The 12523-nt window shown below is 34.3% G+C and overlaps 1 protein-coding gene across 1 annotated transcript in view; it reads right to left on the bottom strand.

The window, feature by feature from the left end:
- Nucleotides 1-12523, bottom strand: part of MED13 (mediator complex subunit 13) — a 95682-nt gene that overhangs the window by 20974 nt on the left and 62185 nt on the right. Inside the window, exons 17-21 of the mRNA XM_032615774.1 lie at nucleotides 9040-9201; nucleotides 5198-5421; nucleotides 3369-3558; nucleotides 2001-2463; nucleotides 582-801 (exon numbers count right to left, since the gene is read on the bottom strand). Coding sequence (XP_032471665.1) covers nucleotides 582-801; nucleotides 2001-2463; nucleotides 3369-3558; nucleotides 5198-5421; nucleotides 9040-9201 — 1259 coding nt within the window. The remainder of the gene's footprint in view (nucleotides 1-581; nucleotides 802-2000; nucleotides 2464-3368; nucleotides 3559-5197; nucleotides 5422-9039; nucleotides 9202-12523) is intronic.

Here is a 12523-nt window from a genome sequence, read left to right as displayed (position 1 = left end):
ATTAGAAAATTTAAACAAAACATAATTAAAATGATAATCTAAAGAATGATATTTTCTTATCTATTATATAGATTTTTAATGAATACTCAATTTTATTAATAAGCTATGTAAAAATCTTTAAACATTTCTACAAATAGCAGTTATACTGATCAATACTGCCATTGACTGCTATAGTCCTGTTGTAGTCTATAAAGAATAATTCAAATTCTCTGCATACAACTTAATATGGTTAATTTCTCTCTACTTCTAGTTTGTAACCTCTTATTTAGAAATCTAGTTTATATAAGTCCATTCTTTTCCTATTTAAGATTATGAATTTAAAAATTAGTTTATAAAAGTAACACGGGAGAGATATTTAACATACTTAATGTGGTCTTTTTATTCTCTGTTCTTACTGTTGTATCATTGCAAGTTTACCTTTTATAAACTAGGATTTCTATTATATTATTGTTTATAGTAAAGTCAATATAATAGAACCTGGCCTTTAGAAAATCAATGTAGATACAGAATAGTAACTTTGAAACTTCTATCAACATCAAGCGTTTTAAATAAATTTAACTTATAACATTTATCATTCTCACCTGTACAGAAACAGTGCTCTTAACATGAGAAGGAAGAGTCTGGACCATTTCCAGAAAACATCGAAGTAACCCCAAAGTCCATACATTAGAAGAATTAGTGCTCTCATCTTTGTTTTCATATGTAAAAGGATCAATTATATAAACAACAATTGCAGGTGGATAAGTGATTGCATGTGAATCACCATCTGTGGGGATGCCCACTTTGTCCCGATCCATTGTGCTAAAATTTGAAGTAGAAAAAAGACAGTTAGGGAAAAAGTTCTCCTGTACCTTCTCAGAATAGCATCAAAACAGGTTCTTAATACCCTTTTCCCTTTTTTCTTTTTTTTTTGGGGGGGGGGGCGTGTGGTGTTGAGAGCCTCTCTAAAAATGAGGGACATCTTTCTCTCCAAAGAGAACCAAAAAGTTCACAATGTGATGGTGTACAAAGACCCTTGGCATTAAGAGGTCTTGCATTAAAAAGAAGAAACAGAATTCTTAAAACCACAGAGCATCAGAAATGTCAGAGTGCTTAGTGCTTAAGTGATAAAACTGAGACAAAGATAAGTTAAATGAGCTGCCCAAGATCACAAGGCTGGCTAGAGGCAGAGCTAGACCAAAAAGAAACCAATTCTCCAGACTTAGTCAATGTTCTATTACATTTTTAGAATATATATATTCATTTCATACTTCATAACTTCAATGGTGATTAAGCTTCATTCTTTGATGGTGATATGATTTTTTAAAACTCCAAATCTTTTTAGATGTTCAAAATGGAAGATCTAGCTGGGTAATTAAGAGTCTGCTTTTAATCACATATAAGTATAATTTTGGGCAAAACTGCATCCAGGTAGCTGAAGGATATAACCAAGCTTAGGCTAACTTAACCTATAAATCCAAAGGGAATGCCTTCTTCATAAAAGTAATAACGAGAGCTGTCACCATCATTGTTGTTGTTATAAATAACTTAAGTGGAAGCATTTTGTAAAGAGCATAATATGCATTATATCCTATTGCTCCCACTCTACAGATAAGAAAGCATGCTCAAAAACGTTAGGTAACTTTCCTAAAGTGACATAGCCAGTAAACGACAGATTCAAATTCTGGTACAACTCTTATGCCACTGAACAGGGTCATTCAATAGTGACTTCTAGATCACTGGAGTGATTTGCATAGGCAAGTCTACTTGACAGTTATGTCACAGAACAGACTCAAAACATCACAGGATAGTCAGACTAAATGGTTTTTAAGGTCTTCATTCCCACCCTGAGATTCTATGATAAAGACTTTATGAAGAGTCTTCATTATAATTTTATAGGTTAAATATTCGACATTATAAAAACTAAAATTTCAAGGATAAGACCAAAGGCTCTTTATGTTATTTGGACAAGAAGCAGCATATATTTATACTTCTGCAAAGGTTGGTATATTTAAACATACCTTTCAGACACATCAGGATGTGGCTGAGTCGGAATCGAAGACGACTCTCCAGAAATCCCAGCTGTTTGTAGAGCTGATGGTGGTTGCCCTCCTAGCTGGCCATTCTGAACTGTACTCGCTTGCGTAGACATGGATCCCGCAACACTACTGTTCATACTGCCAAAGGGTGGAAATGAAGGTAGTTTATTTGATGACATTCCACTATTCAAGTTGGAGGATGATGAAGATGAAGCTGAGGTTGTGGTCAAAGTTGAGTTAGCTGTGGCAACTGAAGAAGACATGGCAACACCTGAAGTCACTGTCACAGTGCTGCTTGCTGTAGGTGCTAGGGTGGCAGATGGAATATTAGCATTTCCAGTACTTGTCATCTGAGGTGGAGTAATCAAAGGCTGACTTGTAGGGGCAACTAAATTTGGTTGGGAAAGTAGAGAGCTGTCCAATGGCTGGGAAGCAAGGTAAGGACCTAAAGACAATAAAAACAGGATATTTAATTCTTTATTTCACTGATTGGTTCTTTATTTAATCTACTATGTGAATAATAATTTCTAGTTTATACTCTTTTGGTCATTACCCTCCCCCTAATTTGCCTGCTAACAGTGTAGCAAACACTAGCTTTCTATTTCCCCTACAAGTGAAAAAAATTTTTAAGTGGAATTGAAAAATAAACCAGTTTATACAAAATAAAGAAATGGTTTCCATGAAATATAATAAAATTCTATTTTGAAGGCATAATTAATTAAATAAAAATAACAGTATCTAGCAAATTTTCATTAAACCATTCAACAAGTTCCTAGGTCACAAGCTGAATAGTGACTATACTGGGAACTAATTAAATATAAAATGGAGGAATGTTATGGGGTTCAAATTATAGGAATGTCTAATGAGGTTCAATGTTTTGGTTCTGTGTCTCTTTGGATTAAGTCTAAAGTTAAGTCCATTGATATTTAATTCAAGGGTGTTAAAAGCAAGTCTTCAACAGCTGTCATTTCTTAATTCCAACAAAGAACTGTCTCTCTGTGTTATAGAGGGAACTACAAGTTGTTTTACCTCTAAACCATTAACAAATCAAAAATCTTAATTTTAATAAACTTAAATAAAAACACAAATCTTCCGACTTGATGGGATCCCTATTGTAGTGATCAACAAACTTTTTCTGTAAAGGATCAGATAGTAAATATTTTTGCCTTTCCAAGTTACAGAGTCTCTGTCACAACGACTCAGCCCTGATCTTGTAGCATAAAAGAAGCCACAGACATCTGTAAATAAATGAGCATGGCTGTGTTGCATTAAAATATTATTTACAAAAAGCTGGTGGACTGGGTCATACTTTGCTAAAATGACCTTATACAATAAATACAAATTCAATACCTAGATCATATCTGCAGACTTGTGCATAAAGCTTGAGTTTAGAAAATGCTTCACTGTTACCATCAGCTGCCTGAGAAAACCATTCTGCTACCAACTTTTCTGATAGTTTCTTTGATGCAGTAGATCCAACTCTCATGATCCCATCCGTCAATAGTCGAGAAATAGGTCTATGTTGACCCAATCGACAAGACTACAAATACAGATACAGAAATCAGAATTAGTGAGTGTGCTATAGTTTTTTAGTTCATATCATAAAATAAAGGATTTAAGCTATTTAAAAATAAGCTTTATCATTTATAACTAACATTTGCAATAATAATATCAAGGTGAAATGGTGCCACAGGTCTTTTTACTTTTCTACATTAGAAATCCATTGAATTTCTATCAAAATTAAAATATCTCCAATGAAATAAAACATCTAGATAATAATGGCACTAGATCCACGTAGTTTGAATAACGAAAACTTGCAGAATACAGAAATAACTGAACATGAATATGCAGTCATTTTAAGTTGTACATCCATCCCAATTCATGTATATAAATGCATTATCCAGCTCTCCCTCCAATTCTGCAGGCCACTAATGTTTGTTACAGGAAGCCCAATCTCAAACAGGTTTGCAACACTGGATTAAGAAAGTTTAGACAAAGGATTTCTTTACTGTAAGACTTTCAAAGGCTTTAATAAGCTAACATGTACAGTGAATCTCTAAAAGGTAAATAGATACAAAATGTCTTCCCAAACCTATCTAACTATGGAACTTTTTTCTGGGAAGATTTTGCAGGACTAGTGTTCTAAATAACACTCTTTGGAAATATTTACTTTTACAAAACACACTACAGATACCTTGCAATTAAAGTTAAGTAGAACATTAATGAGGAGCTAAACCAGCTCAAACTAACGATTGAGATTGTAAAAGAAACTAAATTTTAAAGACTAGATTTCCAAGCATTTGTGGGAAAAGGGAGATGCTGTTGGCCCTTCGTATCCTTAGGTTCTGAATCCACAGATTCAACCGACCATGGATCAAAAATATTCAAAAAAAAAAAAAAAAAATCCAGAAAGTTCCAAAAAGCAAAACTTGAATTTGCCATGTCTGCAACTAGTTATATAGCATTAGGTATGTAATGCTATGTAAATATCATCTATAAGTAATCTAGAGATGATTTAAAGTATAAGGGAGGATGTGTATAGATTATATACAAACACTATGCCATTTTATATAAGATTGAGCATCCATAAATTTTGGTGTCTGCAAGGGGTCCTAGAACCAATACCCTGAGGATATTCAGGAATGACTATAAAATGAAGTTAAGACTGTATGTTCCAGGGTACTTAAAATTTATAATCATTGTACTCAATGATGGATACAACATGAGAATTGTAACTTAAAAGACCAGCCAAGAATTTCAGAAATAAAATGGATCTTAGGCCTATCATAGCTTTATTTTACATATGAGGTAAGTAAGGCCTAGTGTCTAAACCTGAGGTCCTAGAGAATCAAGACTTGAATTTTTATAAATGTAATTTGTTCCTGGCCATTTACAATGCTACCCTTTGTTTCAGAAAAAGATTATCTTAAATGGGACATACATGCTCTCAATGGTTTTCCCCCAGTATGGCAATTTCCACAGTGACCCATGGTGCACACATCTCACAAAGGGTCTGGCTCAAAGCTGTAAAGAATGTAACTGGCTTGTATGAGAACTAAACACCTAGTCTGACATTGTTATTATTCTTTACCAATCAACTGAAATATCCAGTATATTTTATATATAAACATACAAATCATAAGGTAGTTTTAAAACGACACCTCTTTTTAAGCACCTACCTCATATATTGCAGTAAGATCTCTAAAAAAGCTTTTGGCTCCATTTAACAAAGCTTCATTTTCTGGACATAGTACAACATAAGCTATATCTCTTTGAGATCCATAGGGTTCCAGCATAAGTCTCTCCCAATAAGGGAGAGCAAATGGAGAAAGCACCAGAAAATCAAAATCATAACCCAACAAAAACGTGGGGATTGGCAGTGGTTCTGGGGATTCATCAGTTCCTAAATAAGAAAAGACATATTTTAAGAAAAGATTTAAAAGAAGAACATTTATTTTTATATATTATTTTTAGAATATTTAAAAATTTTATTTATTTTTGGCTATGTCAGGTCTTAGTTGCAACATGCAGGATCTCCGTTGCGGGTTCTTCCGTTGCAATGTGCGGGCTCAGTAGTTGTGGTGCGCAGGCTTAGCTGCCCCTCAGCATGTGAGATCTTAGTTCCCCAATCAGGGATCGAACCTGTGTCCTCTGCACTGGAAGGCAGATTCTTTACCACTGGACCATCAGGGAAGTCCCAAGAGGAACATTTAAATGTCAAGAGTTAGTGTAGTCATTATTAGTAGTAAAAGTATTTAATTAAAGACAAAAATACCTAAAAGCCAGCGATTGAGACTTTCACAGTTAGGAATTTGCTAAATGACCTTTTATAAAATATGTGACTTATACCTTCACTTAAATGTAAAAAAATTAGAACGAAAAACTTATTAGTACAAAAGAAGATATGGGAGGGTTTAAAAAAAATTATATTAGTTTCAGGTGTACAACATAGTGATTTGATATTTTTATACATTATGAAATAATGACCACAGTAAGACCAGTCTCCACCCGTCACCATACAAAGTTGCTATAACATTACTGACTACATTCACCATGTGTACATTACATCCCCATGATTTATTTATTTTATAGTTGGAAGTCTGTACCTCTTAATCACCGTCACCTATATTGTCATCATTTTATTTTGAATAAACTCAAGACTGGGGAAAGCCTTTTTAAGCATAATGTAAAACCTGTCCATTTAAAAACTGATTAATCTGACAACATAAATTTTAAATTTCGGCATGAAAAAACACTATAAACAAAGCCAAACAATTAACAATAAATTGGAAAAAAGATGTGTAATGTGTATAACAAAAGGTTAATTTCCTTACCATAGAAAGGGGACCTATAAATCCGTAAGGAATTGATCAACATCCTAACAGAAAAACAGGTAAAGCATATGAACAAAGTCCACAGAAACAGAAATTACCTCTTATACAAAAAAAGATGCTCAATCTCATTAAGAGCAAGGAATTTAAAATAATTAATAGCAAACAATTATAACATTTACTATGTGCTAGGTAATGTTCAAAGATTTTTACATGTATTCACTCATTTAATCCCCACAAAAACCATGAAGCAGATACTAATATCAACCTTATTTTAGAGATGAGAAAGCACGAATAGAGACGTTAAACAACATGTCCAGTATCACATAAGAAGTGGCAGAAGTGGGATTTAGAATCCAGGAAATCTACCCTCAAAGTCTGTACTAGTCTACGTCTCAAACTATAATGAAACAAACCAGTTTCTCCCATCTACCCAGCACCCTACTGGCAAGGGTTTGGGGAAACAAACATTTTATTGGTGGGAGTTTAAACCACTATCAGAGAGAGTAATTTGGCAATATATATATTTTTAAATATACACATGCTTTAAGCCAGGGATTGTGTGCATTCTAGAATAGTTGTAATGATAATGATGCAAACAATGTTAAGTCCATAAACAGTAGACTGGTAAAATAACATATATAAAGAACAATGGAATATATGCAGGCATTTAAAAAAAACAAAAACTCATATGTACTGAACAGTAAGGTGTAGAACTCTGCATGTGTCTACTATTTTGGCTTCAAAAAGAATGTAAAAATACTATAACAATAAATGCTGGAGAGGGTGTGGAGAAGAGGGAACCCTCCTACACCATTGGTGGGAATGTAAATTGGTACAACCACTATGGAGAACAGTATGGAGGTTCCTACCGTATGATCCAGCAATCCCACTCCTGGCCATATATCTGGAGAAAACCATAACCTGGAAGGATACATGCACCCCAATGTTCACTGCAGCACTATTTATAATAGTCAAGACATGGAAGCAACCTAAATGTCCATCGACAAAAGAATGGATAAAGAAGATGCAGCACGTATGTACAATGGAATATTACTCAGCTATTAAAAAAAAGAATGAAATAATGCCATTTGAAGCAACATGGATGGACCTAGAGATTATCATACTAAGTAAGTCAGAAAAAGACAAATATATGATATTGCTCGTATGTGGAATCCAATTTAAAAAAAAAACATGTAAATGAACTTATTCACAAAACAGAAATAGACTTACAGATATAGAAAACAAACTATGGTTACCAAAGGGGAAACGTGGTGGGGAGGGATAAATCAGGAGCTTGGGATGAACATACACACACACTAGTAGTATACAAGATAGACAGCCAAAAAGGACCTACTGTATAGCACAGGAAACCCTAACTCAATATTCTGTGACGATCTATATGAGAAAAGAAACTAAAAAGGAATGAATATATGTATATGTATAACTGAATCACTTTGCTGTACACCTGAAACTAACACAACATTGTAAATCAACTATACTCCAATAAAACTGAAATATTTTTTAAAAAGTAGAAAAAATATATAAATACTATAATTAAACTGCATTTTTCACTGAGTATCAAGTTTTTTTAAATGAAATTTAAATTATTCAGCCATTAATAAAAGGAGGAAAAGGAAAATATGAGCAAATCATCTACTACTTCTGTACATAATGCGTTCTAAAACCATGCAAAAAAAGTCAAGGACTTCAGAATAAAAACTATTATTTCAAATATATTTTAAAAGTTCCAATTACATCCCACCTTTCAGAGACACTCTTTTTTGTTTTTTAGGGTTTTTAAAAATTTTATTTATTTTTGGCTGTGTGGGTCTTCATTGCTGAGCGTGGGCTTTCTCTAGTTGCGGCGAGTGGGGGCTACTCTTCGTTGCGGTGCGCAGGCTTCTCATTGCAGTGGCTTCTCTTGGTGCATAGCACAGGCTCTAGGTGCATGGGCTTCAGTTGTTGCAGCACTCAGGCTCAGCAGTTGTGGCTCACGGGCTCTATAGCACAGGCTCAGTAGTTGTGGCGCATGGGCTTAGCTGCTCCGCAGCACGTGGGATCTTCCCGGACCAAGGATCAAACCCGTGTCCCCTGCATTGGCAGGCGGATTCTTAACCACTGCACCACCAGGGAAGTTCCCAATCTTTTCTGGGTTTTTTCCCCCAGAGATAATCTTCAACAGATAGTTCAAGCATTTTGAATGTTCCTTCCATTACAGTTGACCATAAATCTACTGTTTACCATATTGAGAGTATTCGTTACTTTGTCACAACTGGCAAATTTGTCTTTGTTCCTTTTTTTTTTAAATGAAGACCTTGGGGCCTTTTATCACTAGTATTACCCTCTCTTTTTTACCCCATTTTTCATTAAATTTTGTAAAATAGTAAACTTACAAGAAAACTAGTGTTTCAGCCTTTATTTGGCAGTATGATTCTTTCTTCACATAAAATCTTACTGGTCAGTAAAATATGTAAAAACAAGCTGTTCTTTCTGAAGTGGGATTGGAGAACCCAGTAAAGTGAATGTTGAAAACGTTCAAAGTAAGGAAGGCTAAGATTGACCACACTGGCCTTAAGTCAAGCATATGCCACTGAAATATTTAAAGATAAATGTGCTTATTAAAGTTGGGCAAAGAAACTGAGAAATGATATAAAATAAGTCAATACACATTACTATAAATTACTTACCATAAGAGCCTCGGCCAGCCATTTTATGAAATTGTTGCCAAGTGAGAGGACCTTGAACCCCCCAAGGCCTTACTGTTCTTTTTTTCTGAATAGCATCCTGAAGAACTGGCTGAAGAGATAGAAGCATTCGAAGTATATCTTGTGAGCACTGCATACTCACATCTACAACCATTAAAAAAAAAAAAAGAAAAAAGAATAAGAATTGCTATTGTCAACACAAAAATTTTTATGATAACAAGACATCTAGGGAAGTTTAGCTCTTCATCACCAAGATTAAGCATCGGCTTGTGTAGAGAACTATAGTAAGTTGTATCTAAAATGATCTGTAGAAATGATTTTTCTAGGTATTTAAAACCAAGAAGAGACAATAAAAGTTATTGTAACTCGTCTTCATAAAAAGTCATTCATTAGCTCATTGATCAATTTATAAATTAATCAAATAAATTTCTTCCTTTTTGCATTTATTTTGGTTGTTTTATCTATTTATTTATTTAGACTGTGCAGCTCGGCATGCAGGATCTTAGTTCCCCTACCAGGCATCAAACCCGTGCCCCCTGTAGTGGAAGCGCAGAGTCTTAACCACTGGACCGCCAGGGAAGTCCCTATTTTGGTTGTTTTTGGTGCTTATAGGTATCTTACTAGAAAGAACTTTGCCTCACACAGAAATGGGTTATAAATTATGCACCTTCATTACCACCACTTTGGTAAAATGACCAACCAGATGGACAAAACTGGTTACAATGATTAAAGCTTAACTTGTGAAAAATAGTAGACTGTATGTAACAACTCTGAAGTATACAACTTGTACAGTAACAGATAAACTTGTTCATACTGCTAAAAAGTGTTGTAATATCCAAAGATATTTTATTAACCTAGACGTAATAGATTTACAGATTATCAAATTATTATGACCTACATTTCTGACCAACTATCAGGATGGATATGGAGGGTGTCGCTCTTAAATGTCAAATGGCTTTTTAAAAAACCATGAAATATTACTGATATAAGTAATCTGTCCCTCCATTATGGTTCCGCTGTATCATTAAACCTGTTTGAGCACTCTGTTATGTTAAATCATTCAACTTTAATTCATTATTATTATTGCCTAATTTATTTCTTGTTTTAATTCCCTATATCTAAATAGTGTACAGAATCAGAAGTAATTTAATTTCAGATATACTGCTTAATAATTATTATGTTTAAATAAACTATTAAATACATAATAGAACACTAGTCATTAAAAGTGATAACAGAGCTATTTGAAATGGACTAATGACTAATACACTAATAAATTAAAAAACAGGTTTTAAAAGTATGGAAGATAATTTTACACAAACAGAACTATGTGTATTCATATGTGACTATTTACATAAAATCTAGAAAAAGTTGTCATTGGCTAAGGTTGTTTATCATAATCAAATGGGGAACTTTTAAAAAACATATATACAGAGCTTACCCTGAGAAATTCTGATCTGAGTGAAGCTCAGGAAACTACAGTTTGATTTTAATTCAGAGAGATTCCCATAGATACTCTTTCATTCTTAAAAAAATATATATTTAATGAAGACCTACTATGGGTCAGGAATTATGCTAGCTGCTGGGAATACTGTGTAAATAAATTCTTATTCATGTCTTCAGGGATCTTACAATCTTGTGCAGGAGAATGCATGAAAGATAATATAATTGTATATTATGACAAGTGCCAGGTCTCTATACTGAGATCTGGTGGAAAGCAATGGTTTTTAGAATATATAATGATTTTTAAGAGTGATCGTGAAGGACAGATAGATAGATCAATAGAAGTAAACATCCAGAAATAAAACTTCACGTTTATTGTCAACTGATTTTTTTTGCGGTACGCGGGCCTCTCACTGCTGTGGCCTCTCCCATTGCGGAGCACAGGCTCCGGACGCACAGGCTCAGTGGCCATGGCTCACAGGCCCAGCTGCTCCGCGACACGTGGGATCTTCCCTGACCGGGGCAGAAACCGGTGTCCCCTGCATCGGCAGGCGGACTCTCAACCACTGCGCCACCAGGGAAGCCCTACAGTCAACTGATTTTTGACAAAGGTGCCAAGACAATTTAATGGGGAAAGATAATCTTTTTAACAAATGGTTCTAGGACAATTGGATATCCACATGCAAAGGAATGAATATGGAACCCCTTCCTTATGTTATATACAAAAGTTAATTCAGAATGGATTATAGAGCTAAATATAAGTGCTAAATATAGAGCTAAATATAAGTTCTTTCTGTAGCTCAGGAGAGCACCCCTTCATCCCCATCTGCTCAAAATATACTATAATCTTTGTGCTCTCATTGCACTTCTTTGGGTTCCATCTTTTCCTTATTCCCCTCCAAGTTTAGCTGAATTACAAAGTTAAGTTTATGGTTATGAAACAAAGACTAAACAACCAAAAAAAAAGAATGGATTATAGAGCTAAATATAAGTGCTAAAACTCTTAGAAAATAACATATAAATCTTCATGACTTATTAGGTAAAGCCTTTTTAGATATGAAACCAAAAGTACAAACAACAAAATAGAATAATACACTGAACATCAACTTTTCTGCTTCAAATGATACCATCAAGAAAGTGAAAAGACAACCCAGAGAACAGGAGAAAGTATGTGCAAATCATAATCTGATAAGGAACTTGTAAATCCAGAAGATATAAAGAACACTTATAACTCAATAATGAAAAGACAAAAAACCTAATTTAAAAATGGGCAAAGTATCTGAAAAGACATTTCTCCAAAGAGGAAAGAGAAATGGGCAGTAAGCACATGAAATGATGCTCAACTTCATTAGTTATTAGGGAAATGCAAATCAAAACCACAATGACATAATACTTCACAACCCAATAAGATGATTATAATAATAATAAAACACACAAGGACAAGTGTTAATTAGGATATGGAAAAAGTGGAACCCTCACACATTGCTGATGGGAATGTAAAATGGTGCACTGCTTTAGAAAGTAGTCTTGCAGTTCCTCAAAACGTAAAACAGAGTTATCAAGTCCACCTAAGAGTAATATAAACGTATGTTTACACAAAAACTGGTACACATATGTTCATAGTACCATTATTCGTATCAGCCAAAGAGTGGAAACAGTCCAAATGTCCATGAACAGATGAATGGGTAAATAAAATGTGGGAAGCTCATAAATGGAATATTATTTGGCAATAAAAACAAGTGAAGTACTAACACATGCTACAACATGGATAAATCTTGAAAACATTATTCTAAGAAAAAGAAGTCAGTCACAAAAGACCATATAGGATATGACTTTATTTATATGAAATGTACAAAAGAGGCAAATCTATAGAGACAGAAAGTACACTGGTGGTTGCCTAGTGCTGGGAGGGAGTGGTTGGAGGAAAATGGGGAGTGATTGCTAATAAACATGGGATTCCTTTTGCGGATGATGAAAATGTTCTAAAATTGATTGTGGTGATGGCTACACAACTCTGTGAATACTA

Source organism: Phocoena sinus, chromosome 20 (genome assembly GCF_008692025.1).
Source record: "Phocoena sinus isolate mPhoSin1 chromosome 20, mPhoSin1.pri, whole genome shotgun sequence".
NCBI lineage: Eukaryota > Metazoa > Chordata > Mammalia > Artiodactyla > Phocoenidae > Phocoena > Phocoena sinus.
This window is presented reverse-complemented; position numbering and strand designations above follow the sequence as displayed.